Genomic DNA, 14,720 nt, shown 5'->3' on the forward strand with positions numbered 1-14,720 from the left:
CTGACTAAAATGGGAAAAGAATCAATGCAGTTCGACAATTGACTCCATCAATTACTTCAATTAGGCCTCTTCAATTTCTGCTCTTTCCAATATTAGACATTCGTGTTTAACTCCTTTGCATTAGAATTAAGAAAGTGATCGGTATATAATCAAGATAAAGTCTAACGTTGTAATAGGATTTTCATGTACAAGCAGCAATATTACATTACCCTGACATTAAAAGTGAGTGATGCTTTTAATTTAAATGTTAACCCTTGTTGGAGCTTCAGCACTCTGCATGTCCAAAGCTACCGGACATTCATAGCCTAGTGTCTTTGTTTTTAAGCCTTATGCTGGCAGAGACGGAGAAGCCTCACAGGCCCAAGGAGTTAGATAATAAATATTTGCCACTTTATCTTTCATGAGTGTATGAGAACTGATGCACATATTGATCTTTTAGCTACCGACAAGAACACTATGCACTGCCACATCTAAATTCTAAAGAAAACTCCTGTCCTTAAAGCTACGTTTTGGTACGTCTTATTTTGGTCACCTGCTGGTGGTGAAATAAGTCAGATGTGCTCTAAAAGATTGTCTACAGTGGAAAGCCTTTTGTTTATGACAGTTGTAATGCCAGTGGGATCTGTTATAGATCAGCCCGTACTTTAATACATAAATATTGAATGCTTATTGGGGGATTAGTGCCTTTGATCAGTTAATGCACCGCAGAAGCTTTGAAGCAGACTTCAAGCGTCTCAGCTACTGACAACACCACGGGCCAACGTGGTGCAGGTGACATTCTAAAATATGCTCTTTCACTATCACCACAGTGAGGCTGTATTTCATCTGGTCAACACGCGGCGATAATGCTGCCTCTTCCATTACATCAAATAGCAGCATAGTTGCAAGGTCAGGGGGACTGGGCCATTGTTGCCTTACAAATTATTCCATGCTGAGGTTAAAATGAGCACAGAGATGTTCAGACCCCTTCAAAAAGAAATTCATGTTCCATGATTCTTTTTTTTTTTTTTTAAATAACCATAATAAAGAAATTAGATGCAGTGTGTTCTAATGCATCTAATGGGCCAAATGTTCTTCTAGTCTAATTGGACAGTCTGTACTGGTCAACATGTTTATATCTACTGCAGTCTCCAGGAAGCAGGCCAATAATAATGCTTAATATATTATTTTGTCAGGGCAGATTGTGCTAATCAAACTGAGGAAATTTCACTGGTTCAACTGGACAAATGCATATTACAAGACTCACTGCAAGGTAGCGCTGTGGAGAAAATCAGATATCCAAATATCTCATTGTTGATATTGTGACAATATTGAAGGTGCTTTCACCAAACATTTAAACAATTCTGTTTTTGATTTTTTAAAAAATCATTGGTGATGTGGATAAAATGACTGAGTGAGTAAAGGCAAACAACAGAATGGCTAGAGCAGTCTGATAAACTCAGCAAATTACATCATTTAACTGTAACGCAGCCTTTAAAACCAGGAAAAGCAAACCAGCAATCAGATTCTTCTTTACTGAAACTACTTTTTTGGCACTATGTTAAATGTCTTTAAACGTGACCACAGTAGTAATTTTCATCATTTTTTCAGAAAGCTGTATTATGGTAAGGGTGGAAAAGCCTCTCTTACATAAAGAAGGCTACTCACTATTTAACTTGCTCCTGAAATCTGACACCTCTTAGCCTTCACAAGTGTGTCAATCATAGGTGTGCAAAGTCATCCAGGGGGCTGGACTGGACCCTTAGGCAGGCCGGTTCTGGCCTGTGGGCCGTATGTTTGATCCCCATGGACTAAAGTATTTGTCAACTTTTAAACAGCAAGTACACATTGTTCCTCTAACACACCCTGTCATTACTGTATCTCTACCCTCTGAACAGGTCTTGGCACTCAGGCTGGTCTCACTGTGTAAGTGTGCCTGCTTAGAAAACTCTCTGGGGATTTCTGATTTTCAACCTCAGCCCAAAGAACACAGTGTTCCTCATCATGCAGATTGCTTACTGTGCATTTCCATCTAGGTCAAGATGTTCCAAAGGCAAAACAAAACTCGGAAATGTCTTGCCAAAGTCTCACGATAGTGTTGACACCATGCTGTCTTTCAATGTAAGATAACAATACTGTACAGCCTCTAAGTAAAAAGGTAGGTAATGTCTTTCACTAAGTATTCATCACAAGGCAAAAATGAACATTAAAAGTAGGAAGTGTACATAGTACATTAATTGTATATTGCTTGCTTTAAAAAAAACTATCTTTGATGAAAATAGCCAAAAAAAAACCTGCATTACTGTATTAGCAAGTACACTGCATTACTAGTAAGTAATGCAGTGTACTTGCTTAGTTGCTCAATGCTTAGATATGGGAAATATTGCTATGAACCATAACATATGATTTCCAAGCAACACTCAGGTATATATTTTAATTAAACTCTTAAAGGGTCATTAGGAAGAAGTAGAAATGCTGTTTTGACAGCTGGATTATAAGTGCTGTATGTAAATGTAAAGTCATGCAGGGTTCATACTGTCCTCAGACACTTATCTTGTTCTCTTTCACAGAGAGGATCACTGCTTCTTATCAGGTGAGGCAGAAAAAACATGTTACCATGGTAACTGTGCCCCAGGCCAGAGCATTAGCATGCATTCATAGCTTTCAACACAACTCCAAAGTTCTTCGTCAGAAACTGAAGTGATTAATTAGTGAAATGTTATCATCAGCCATAGAGGTAAGTCGGACACAGGCCTCTCTTTGTCACTATGCAAGCTGTGGTTGACTGGGGTCTCTGAACCAACAGGTTAAAGTAAACACCCCCTCCTTCTTTTTAGTAATGATCAGCCCTGGTCTTCAAAACACCAGCCTTTACTCTCGCTCACATGACTAAGCCATAACCGAGGCAACAATAGTGGGTGAAAGAGACAAGGAGGAACACAAGTGATGTGGGATTTAAAAGTGCTGATGGAAAGCTCCTTACATCCTGGAGACCACTGGATGCAACATCAGCTTAGAGCTGCGTGTGTGCACTTGCCTCTCTGTGCAGCTCATGGACCAAAAACACATATGGCCATCATCATGTCCGTACACCAAACCAGTGTAAACAGGCCTGTTTAATGTGTAGCAGATGCATATTTACACTGCGACCTCAATACACAGGAGATGAGTCATAAGTAAATGTAGTTAGTAGCGATGTTTCTGCCAGATCGAGCTGCTTTGTTGTTTCAGACTGTACATTGATAAGCAGTGAATGAACCTTTTATCACTCGAGGAAGGAGGCATCTTATCCACTTCACAGTAACTGTCCCACTCCTCCAATGATCTCTGGACACAGTATTGATTATCTTTGTATTTTCAGTATCAACCTTGAGGCTCTCATAGTAAGGGTCGGGCCTCTGTTTACTGTTAAAGTTGACTGTACAGGCTGATGCAAGTGTCGTCAGTGGCAGAGCTTACATAACCGTGCATGAAAAATAGAATTTTCTTATCCAAGTGCAAACAGAACATCACACTGCTAAGCTTATGACGTTGGGAACCAACATTTACCTCTCTTCTCTATTTTGAGAGCATATTCTGTTTTATGGAAATGAGATTTGAGGCTTGGATACCCAGCGCTACACTTTGTAACACAGCAGGCTTCAATTTCATTTGCTTGTATTTACAACTACTTCGATGGAGTTGTTTTATGGGTAGTACTAGTATTTAGTTTTAGTGCCAACAGATAGCTGAAACTACTCTTTAAAACATCCTTTAGGCCATTTGTTTTCATCATTGATTAATATGCAGATAATTTTCTTGACTGATCAATTCATTGTAATTTCTATCAAAAAGTCATCATAATTTCCAAGAGTTTAAAGTAACATATTTTATTTGCTTTTATTTTCTGACCAGCAGTCAAGAAGTCTCCGTTTTTTTAATTTGTTATCTTATCATATAAAGAAAACAGCAAAAACTCACATTTGAGAGGCTGGAACTAGCAACTGTGAGGAATTTTTGCATGGAAAATTACTCAACAACAGACTGTTTTTCTATTATTGACTCACAAATAAGCCCACTTATTACTTCAGCTTCAATCTCCTCGATATGTCACACAATGTTTCATTTAACAGAATGACTGGATTAACTTAATTAGTTTTTTATTTTTCCTTTTTAATTAAAGCATTTATTTGGGCAACAGAGCCAGAAGATCACCGAGAACCTTGGAGCTGATGATATTTAATATGAGTGGATATTATATTCTATATCATGCAGAGATCCTGTTCCTTTGTGCCACCTGACCGGTGTAAACAGTAAATGCTATAAAATTCTGACACAATGTGATTCACATCTCACACAAACATATAATAAAGCAAGAGCACCCAAAAATAGATGAGGCTTTATAACATGTGTCCTGAGTTCTGATTGGATGGTGGAAATTACTGTAATATCCAAACATCTGATAACTGAAGGTGACTTATATTAACATTTACTGCTGCTTAGCAACCACTTGTTTCACCATTGTTTAAAGACTTTATTATTTGGTAAAAGAATGAACTTCAGCTATTATTACTATGTAACTTCCTTTGATTAAAGATATGATTATTGTTGAGCATTTCATTTATTTGGGGCCATTTCATATAATGTGGTAACATCAGTTTATAAAGCTAAAATCTGATCGCAACACTCCCATGAACATCTTCTCTAAATCTGAATGATAGAATAGAAAGATTTTTGTTGTTGATGTGTATACTCATTATTTGTTGTCCCAGAAAAATTGAATATGCAGTGTATATTATCGATTTATACTGTAGCTGTCATGAAGGAATTGGGGTTGATCACACAGATAAGAGCTGCTCACTTTCAGTCAAGAAGAAGGACACAGACATGTTCAAAATCAGAATATTGTAAATAAATTTAGATGTATCATTTAGATGTAGTATTTTTGCTATGATAAGATTTTAATCACATTAATTAGTTTGCAGTGACTTAACTGAAAGTGAATGTGTCTCGGTATGACAAATGGTGGTGTAACACAGAGAAAGAAATGTTCTTGGCATGTCAAGGAGAAGCTGGAGGAAGGTGGAATGTTTTGGTTGACAAGTTGCAGGTGCAGAGCAACACTGTAGGACCCAGACAGTATGTGAAATGCAGAGACAGAGAAGATACTGACGCAACATCCCAGCACTGAGCAGCACAGACAGACAGTGAAGCAACACAGACTGCAGCCTAAATAGACAACTCGGCACTGTCTCAGGATTTTTCCATCTTCCTTAAGCATTAATCACTATCTCAAAATGAAATATGCTGGTAATATACCTCTATGCCTTTCAGCTGATCTGCTCACATTTCTGCTATGTACACTTGGCCTTCCACACATGTGGGATGCACGTTCTTAATCAGACTGGTGCAGTTTAAATTGCACATAAGAGGGTAAAGCTTTTATCTTAATGTGTTTTCTCTCAAGTCCAAGCAGATAGTGAGTAGCACTAATGTGGGCAAGAAGCACTAACTTGGATCCTGCTGTGAATGTGATTTGATGGTGAAGACATCTTATTAGCTGTGTGAGCTAAGCTCTCATCCTGCTGTGGGATTCCAAATGTGTTCGTGAATTTGCTCTTGACACACTTTTGAAGCCTGCTAGTCGTGCACTCTTCAGAAATTAAAGTCTCTTGTGGCCACAGTAAAACTGTGTCATGTTAAATATAGTCTAAGCGTGATAAAACCATAGACTGATGCATGCATTGACTTAAAAATGACGACTTCCATACATGCTCCCTGTCATGTATGTGTGAATGATTATAACTGAAAAAAAACAAAAATATTTTTTCATGCAACATTGTGAAATATAAATAACTAAAATCTCTGAGCTAAATTTTACTTTTCAGAATGGCACACAGGTCAGAGGTGACCATAGTGAAATAGGACGCAACAAGAGGGTCAGCAAGAGAAATCAAAGCATTGTCACTGGCATGTGCCTTTAAGGTGCCAAAGAGAAATATATTCATCTGCCAACAGATGTTATGTTACACCCAACTACAGAGGGTGTATTTGATAGAATCTCTCTTTTTCTACCACTTGCCATGCAGACAAGTGGGTTTGGTTTAATTCATAGAAGTTTTGAGATATCCATCTCTGAGATTTCTGCCTCCACCCCAAGACAATGGAGGTAAATGGAATTTTGATTCACTTTTATTGTACTGTATTGTATTTTTCCATTTAGTTTTTAAAATATACATTTTATAACAGCAGCAAATCTTCCCACAGTCAATGTCCTGGCTAATGAGAATGATCCCGAGACCTTCATGTCAACAGTTTACAGTTTTAGGGTTTTTTTGTGCCAAAGTTGGAAAATAGTCTTTCAACAGTTTTTCACTATTTTTTTAAAAAAAATAAAACTAGACTGTCTATGCAATAGAAAGACGGGACTAGAGAAAACAGAGTAGACAGAGTGAAAGGACTGTGGCATTTGCTTTTACCCAAGAGGCAGAAAACCTACAACTACCAGAATGCACTGCGGTATGCACCAATAAATGCTCCCAATGGTGGGTGACAAATGCGAACTCATCCACTGGTAACATTAATCTCATAATACAGTTAAAAAGTTAAACATATTCCTGAAAAACATTTGAGGCGAGAAATTACAACGCAGTAACAGATTCATAATCAGTCAGGTCTGCCTTGTTAACCGTTTGGTCAGTGTTTGGGAGAGAAGCCCCTTTTACACTGCCTGTTCAGGGCAGGAATATTGTGGCATATTGAGTGCAATATTATGGCACTTCAACATTCTGTATAAGAGGTAGGATTGTGGAATCGGGGGGACAGATTGGTCTATCCTTTAAGCTGCCATTGGAGGTAGTAACAGTGCCAAAACCATGTCTGGATAAACAAGTGGCAGGACGGGATCATGGATAGAACGGGTAGAATGTTTTGACAACGTGTTACATGTGCAACCCACCACAGGAGATTTATAAAGTAGCTGTTAACAGTTAGGGGATAACTCTGAACTAAGAACGGCTGCCGTAAATCTCCGCAAATTGGGAAAACAATGAGAAATGGTGCTTGTTAGCCTCCGAACAGAGGGCGAAATCAGCTGTTGTATAACAGAGCCGGTAAATGATTGTGCATGTTTTATGTCACACTAGAGACCGACACTGTTTTGTTACATCGTGCCTCTTTTGATTTTGCGATGCTGCAAGCTGTCTATAATCATACACTGAAGTGACATGATGCCACTGTCATTTGGTTGGAAATGCAAAGGAAGCACAAAGAGGAGACTTGGTAGTGGCCCTAAAGCGCAATCTCTGTGTAAAGAAGGCTAAAGCGAGAAGCAGGTCAGTCTCTTGAGGCACTTTTATACTCTTTTTGTCTGCAGTAGCAGCATGGTTGGCGGGGTATACAAAAACGCAGAAGTAAAGCCTGTTGTTCGGGCAAAGGCCGAGAGCCAGCGAAACTGCTGAATGAACAGTTTTGTGTCATCCTGCAATGTTTCGTTGATAAAAAGCTGGTTGGAAATTGGCAAAGTATCCCTTTAATGAAATATGTTAACAGTGAGGTCTCTGGCTTAGTCTGAATAACCATGTGTTTATCCATTGATGTCTTTCATCATGGGGTGAATAAAGGAAGCAATTCTGTATCGCTGCTTATATGACATAGGTTGATCTTATCCTGACAATCTCCGCCCCCCCCCCCAAACCCATGACTGTCATCTATACATTCATACATAAAACTGTGCAAGCAAGCACACCTAGTTCTCTGTACTTCCAGTAAGTGTGAACAGGCTGCATGGGTTACCAAACTGTTGTCAGCTCACTACAATTATCACTACTCTTCAGTACTGGTAAGGGTTAATAGGGGCACAGTTATCAAGATCAATGGGTGGAGGATAGTCACCACACTCTGCTTTGCACATCATCATGGAAACGTGCAAAAGTCAGTGGGCCACTGGGAGCTACACATCTACATTATTGTTAGTAGGAGTCTACAGGTCGAGGCTGCCACACAAGTGTTACCTGAGGTCAGTCTCTGAGATACTCCTCTGGTGCAAGTCCTCTTCTTTCTCCAACAAATCCTCCTGATGCTCTGTTTCTACCTTCCCCTCCGATCCCCTCCTCCCTCCCTGCGATCTCGCGTCTTTACTCGCCCCTCTCCCTTCCACTCCTCCTCCTCCCCCACCCGCCTCCTCCTCTTCTAGTACTTCCCCTAACTGCTCGTCCCCCTCCCGAGACTGGCTCCTTGATCGCAACTGTCTGAAGACGGAGACAGAAGCAAGAGAACAGCACATGCAAAGCAGAAAGAAAACCAAACAAAGCATGAATATTGTCAACAACAAGTGAAAGAAAGACAAACACAGAGAGACAGTGCAGCCAAGATCAAAAGCAGACTGATTCAAATTAACAGAAAATGTACACTTACAGCAAAGCACCATGCAAATGAATTTGTTTTGTTTTTTTTTATATGAGACAACACCTAAAGAGATGCAACTTGTTTTAAGTTTCAGTGAGTGTTGCCAGATATAGACAAACTTCCCTCACAGCTTGAATGAGCAGAGTTCAACTATTTGGTTCCAGATTTTTCTAAAATGGAGCCAAATCTGAACTCATAATGTTGAGAAAATGACACACAGAGCTAGGTGGTGCATTTTACTCTTTAGGTTTAAACAGGTGCAAACATTTTCAATACTGAGAATGTCTGGACTTGGCAACTTATATGGAAAGAAAGTTTCACAGCTGAGAGGGATTTGTCCATTCCTGATAACAGCTCGATGAGTTTAAAGAGTGAGACAAAATGCACTGCCCCCTGGTGTGGACATCAGCCTACCGGATTTTGCGGTTTCCTTGCGGCCTTTCTGATTGGACAGACATGTAGCTCGTGCTGCTGAACCGAGAGGCACTACTGGTTCTCGACACAGCGGACACGTCGCTTACATCGCTGTCCGATGACTTGGCCGACAGGTTATCAGAGCCCCGTGGATCTCTGCCTGAACGCTGCAGAGAAGAAAAAAACAACACCAAAAAGGTTATTATTGTGGTGATTTTTGCTTGAACTGACTGGGACACACTACCTAAGAGTGTAGTGTGTGATGGCAAACTTGCATGTCTCGTTTTGCACTCTTGTGTCGTTCACACTGACAGTGTTGTTGCTGTAACACTGCTGTGGAGCTGCCATTCTGCTATGAGTACCATATTCCAACAATTATAAGCACATATTACACTCATTTATGAAGCTGTGCAAGCTCCTGCATTGTCAACAACACTGTCCTGCAAATATTTCATGATAAAATGCCTTGTGTCAACAACTGCATGGATTGTGTAAACAGAAACATTGTCAGAGGACTCTTATTTTGAAACAGAATCAGTAAAAGTTGAGTAAAACACATCTGTTTGTATTTCCTCATGTCTGTGACAAATAGGGAAATTGAAACTGCAGTAAAATGTGGTATCATGTCAATGTGATTATCAAAACACTATTTTCACTGTCTATTTCTGCTGGCAACCGTGTGCGTCACACAGAAAAAAATCAGTGAGACTTTGCATCTCTAGATGTGCCACAGCTCAGCAGCGGTGCTTACACAGGCAGTGTGGCTGCTCCAACTTGTTAACGTGGACACAGAAAAAAAACAGATTCTGCGACGCTCATGCACTAACCCTAACCCTAACCCTGCAAAATATTTCTGGTCCTTGACTTATGCTGTCCTCTTGGCAAGTCCAACAATTTTAAGTCCATGCTCCTTTCAGATGTGGTTACTATAATGTTGTTGTAAAAAGGAGACATTCATTTAACATAAAATGAGACACTGATGTAAACTTTATAAAGTGATGAAAGGGTTTGAACTTTAGGTGCAAACAACACTGCTTACATGCCTTGAGCTTTTTAAGGACACAGTCTTGATCAAGATAAGTTCTGCTGCTGAAGTGAGCTGCTGAATATAAATGATGTTGACTTATTATGTTAGCTCTCGGAGGTGTACAGAAAGAAAGAGTAGGGATAATGTTGTTACATAAGGTGTATTAGGTGTGCCTTTTGAAAGGTCAGAATACTTCAAATACACCAAAGACATTTAAGTAGTAAAAAAAAAGAAAAAGTAAGTCTGAGGGTTGAATCTCGCAGGTTTGCAGTGTGAGATGACGAATCTTGGAACACTGAGTTTTCAGAGCATTACGAAATGGCAGTCCTGTCTAAAATATTAGCATCAATCCCCTGCCAATCAGCATCTGTCAGTGTGGTCAGAAACTTTTGGCAGAGCTACGAATGATAATAATTAACAATGAGTATTTTAATTTGGTGCTACTTTGTACTTCTATTCCTCTTTTTTCAGAGGGCAGTATTGCATTTTTCACTCTACATTAATATTATCTCAGAGCAATGCTTCTAAGTTACTTTGCAGATCAAGATTAAAAACATATGATCATATAAATATTATTCATAATTATAGGCTAAATACCCAACAGCATGGCTAAATATTTACCATTATTATTTTTATATGATAGCATGTTCATAAAGTCCTTGCTCCAGCTCTTCATGCTGAAACTGTGTAGTTTACATTGTTTCCAATTCCTTGAGATGATCTGCTTAACTGATAGGAAGGCCAGTGCTCATTTACACACCTAGTATACAAGTTATCACACAAGGCTTGAAATCTATATTAAGAAAACACAAGTGTTCAGTAAAATAGCACTAAAATTGCTTAACAAGAGGACAGTTCCACTAAGAGTGCATCAGGGTACCATCTCCTTCAGAACCAGAACAGCACATTTTGGATAATTTATCAACTTTTCTCAGTGTGCAGGGTGTAATGCAGACCCTAGGTATTATTGTTATTTGACAAATCTTGTATCTAACATAATATAATGGTGCTATTTTTTAGTGTTGCAATCCATTGTGTTTTAATTATGGATATACCCTTGTCCCGGTCCCATTGTAAAAATTTTTTTGGAAGTTACTGTCAGAGGTAGCAGAACAAAACAACTAAATTAAATTGAAAGCTCCCATCAATTTTATTTTAAATCTCCCGTTTCCTATGTCTGTCTCCTTAAGAAAGCAATGATTTCATAATAAAATTGTTAAGCAGGTAAATCAAAATTGGATTAATCTAGACTAATCTATATCAAAAATGTCTTGTTGGGCCCCTCCTTCATTGTAGGCCCAAGATCCAGAGGCCAAAGTTCTCTGGCTTTCTGTGTCATTTAGTGTATAGCAGTATAAATAAACACAATTTTACTTTATTACATTATTTATTATTTATGAATCTTCATTGTATGAGCATAAGCATAGCATCTTAAAACTAGAGAGACATTATCTATAAGCAGGGCCATGAAGACCAGGAAATAATGTGGGCTCCACCTTAGCTGAAAAATGTTGTAGTACTTCATGTTGCAAACTCTTAAATTTTTTATTTTGCAATGAATCAAATGACATACAATAACCAAGTGACAAACAGATAACTTGGGGTCTTTGAGGCTGCTGGGGGTCTGAGACCCCAGGACAGACAGGTAATCCAGCCTTCCCAAAACAAAGATAAAATGTAAATGTATCTCTATCTTGACCAAATACAACATTGAAGTCCCACTTACAAATAGTGTATCTGTAAAAATAATAATAATAATCGAATAATAGAACATATAATAGGTCATTTTACTTTGATATGTTAAGTATAGTTTGCTGGCAATAATTTGTTTGTGGTGTTATTTCTTTGTCTTAAGGGAAGGAACTGAGTGCTTCCACCACTAGAAGGCAGTCAGTACTGTGTAATGCAAAAAACAGTGACAGATTTTTACTAATCTTTCTCAACACTAAAGCTTCCTTTGAAGATCAACTGGGATGACAATCTTGGCGCCAGCCTGGCTCAAGTAAATGTGCAGAAGTGGATGTTTATATAATATCCTGTGTGTATCTGTTGTAGGATTTTTACGGCAAGAGAACCTGAACTGAGTGTTACAGTAACTGTCCTGTGTTACACTGCTGTTTTAAGAGCAAGTGCTCAGAAGTCTTGTTTAATAATAGTTAGAGCATTGTTTTGTTGATGGCACTTGCAAGGAGGATAACGTTCAACAGACAAGGACACCTCACAATTGAATCTGCTTTTTATAGACTCCCAGCAAACACACTGGCTTCTCCAAATGCGATAGTTTTCATACCACAGACTAAAAAGGAAAGCCAAAGAGAGCGCCTCTGTCTCATACGGCTTGGCCCAGACTGCAGCGACACACCAGGCCCAGGCTGAGCTCTCTAAACATGCTCGGGACCTCTCCAGAGCAGAGTAGTAAACACTTGACTCTGCACACACTCACTGTCACATTCCTTGAATTTACAACAAAAGGCTTAAAGGCTCAGTTCACCCAAATGACAAAGAGAAGACACTTCCTCACTTAATTCACATTGTATCTAGCCTTGCAGGTAGCTGGTTTTATGTGCTAAGGTTTGGACATATCTACTTTTGTTAATATAACTCTCAACACTGAAGAATGACATTTGAAAAGCACAAAAGCAACTTGTCCTTCCAGGAACTTTGTTCCAGTTACACAGGACAATCCACAGGCCTTGCTAGTTAAAAATATTTCCCAACAAAAACTGTTGAAAGTTAGATCTGGGAATTATTCCAAGACATTTTTATGGGAAGGAATGTTACAGTGTCAAAGCAAAACTATCTACAGACAGTAGCTCACTGTCGTGTAAGTGGAGATACATATGTTTAGCTTTTTGTGATTTGGATAAAGTGGCCCTTTAAAAACTATTAAAAAAACCTCAGAGGGTTCCAACCCTTGAACTGAGTTGAGTGATTACCTGTTTTGTGTAACTTTATCTGTGGGTATATGTGCTTTGTAAACATCAAAGTACATGCACAGTATGATGTTGATATGTGCATGTGCACATGCTTGACTGCTTGCAAAGTGCACCATATGGCTTTTGCAAAGTGCAACCAAGCAAACAGTATACTGTATGTAGGTACATGTTTCTCTCTGTGAATGTGGAGTACTGAAGTACGCATTAAGCATGTTTACCTTGTGGTAGTCCTGCTCCAGTCTGGAGTCAGAGCCCGCTCCCTGCTTGTACTTGTTCATCTTCAGTTTCATCTGCCTGGTCCTCTCCTCCATGTCCATACCTAAGCACAGAGACAGGAGCCGGTCAGATGGGGGCTGATGCAGTGAAGAGGGCCTGATGGAGGGACACACTGTTATGGTGAGAGACAAGCTTCTGCTGAGCTATGAGCCATGAGCTATGACAGGGACAGATCTAATGGGATAAAGCTGAATGGTTGACTGTATTAACAAAGAAACACAAACACAAACAGAAAATACTGACTGCTAAAGGTAAGCTGCAAAACATATTTATCAGCTACATGTGTAACCACCTGTCACAATGCCAGGCTCAGTTAACCGTATGAAAAAGTTTGACTAAAATGTCCTTTTTATCTCACTGAAAAATAATCTAGTAGCACAACTTATTGATTCCTGCTTCATAATATAGAAACTTTTGACACCAATACTGCACTAAACAAAATGTAGGACCTCCAACAAAGCTTGTGATCCATGTGGGGACACATGGGATTCTATATAAATGCCAATCCTTTCAGAGAAAATGAAATCCCTGAATGATCCAACTAAATAGGCCACCACATTCCTCTCAGCCCAAACTGAAGGGCTTGCAAAACACTGTTTGTCCACCTCATCTCCTCTGTAATTCAATTTGACCACTGTGTTTTGTTTCATTTTGCTGAGAGCGCAATATGCACTGTAAAAACATCATGCCATAATCAATACAGAAGCCTAACCTTGTTGTGCTGGAGGTAATAATGCCACCGCATAAGAACTATGCACATTTTATGTAGCTACAAAGAAAATAAAACACAAAATAATACTTCATAACAAATATTTTCTGCTGCAAGTGTTCTGCAACAATAGTCACAATCAAATTTTGACTTCCCTGCTGTACCTGCATCTCCATTCTCTCCACTTGCTCTCTGTCTCTACTTTTGTGTCATATGATGGCAATGATAGAGTGAAGATGGATGCACACGTACAAGTGCCATGCGCACATACGGTATGCCTATAGCTTCACATACATACACGCACACAGACAAAGAAAAGCGATACAAGCTGAGAGCAAATGATTGGTTCGTGAGGCAAAGTTAATTTTTTCCATTAGAATAAAGCTCACTGTCTGCCTCTCTTGGTTAATTGTTTATAGTTACTACACTGCTTCTGTGACATCTCACAGCCTACACACTCCTCTGTCTTAAGTTTTCTCTAAATAACAAGAACAAGGTCATTTCATTTAAGAGTCATTCCATAACCTGCTTGTTATGACACACTTTATCAGGGATTGTTCACCACGTCTGTGCAGCTGAAAACTTTTGCAGCTGTTGTAATTATTCTACTTTTTCTACCATGTGCTTAAAAAGTGTGGTGACTTTATCTTCTGGCTTTAAAACTGCAAAGCTGTGATTTGAGTGTCTTTCCAACCCAATCAGATGAAGAGTGTGGGAATTGCTCACCTTTTTATACATTGCCACACAATTTTAGACAGAAAGAGGCTGGACAAAATATGATTAAGTTAAAGAACAGTTTGATATTTTGGGAATTGCACTAGTTAATTTTCTTGCCAAGAGTGTGATGACAAGATTGATACCAGTCTCATGCCTGTGCAGTAAATACAAAGCTGGAGTCAGCAGCTTGTTTAGCTGAGCTTAGCACAAAAAAAGCTATCCTGATTCTGTCAAAGGTATAAAACTGACTACATTTCATTTCATCATTTCAGAGAGA

General features: G+C 39.1%; 1 protein-coding gene across 41 annotated transcripts in view; it reads right to left on the reverse strand.

Annotated features, from left to right (window-relative positions):
• rims2a (regulating synaptic membrane exocytosis 2a) overlaps positions 1–14,720 on the reverse strand; it is a 162,285-nt gene that overhangs the window by 21,552 nt on the left and 126,013 nt on the right. For 30 of the 41 annotated variants that reach the window (XM_088083908.1, XM_088083909.1, XM_088083912.1 and 27 more), the window contains 3 exons: positions 12,960–13,060; positions 8,779–8,945; positions 7,971–8,207 (listed from right to left, as the gene is read on the reverse strand). The exons of 5 other annotated variants lie outside the window; for them this stretch is intronic. In XM_088083908.1, the coding sequence (XP_087940034.1) occupies positions 7,971–8,207; positions 8,779–8,945; positions 12,960–13,060 (505 nt within the window). The remainder of the gene's footprint in view (positions 1–7,970; positions 8,208–8,778; positions 8,946–12,959; positions 13,061–14,720) is intronic. 6 more of the 41 variants (XM_088083928.1, XM_088083927.1, XM_088083947.1 and 3 more) reach the window with 1 other exon arrangement.

Source organism: Plectropomus leopardus, chromosome 11, assembly GCF_026936395.1.
Source record: "Plectropomus leopardus strain MGB_pleo_1.0 chromosome 11, ASM2693639v1, whole genome shotgun sequence".
Taxonomy (NCBI): Eukaryota; Metazoa; Chordata; class Actinopteri; order Perciformes; family Serranidae; genus Plectropomus; species Plectropomus leopardus.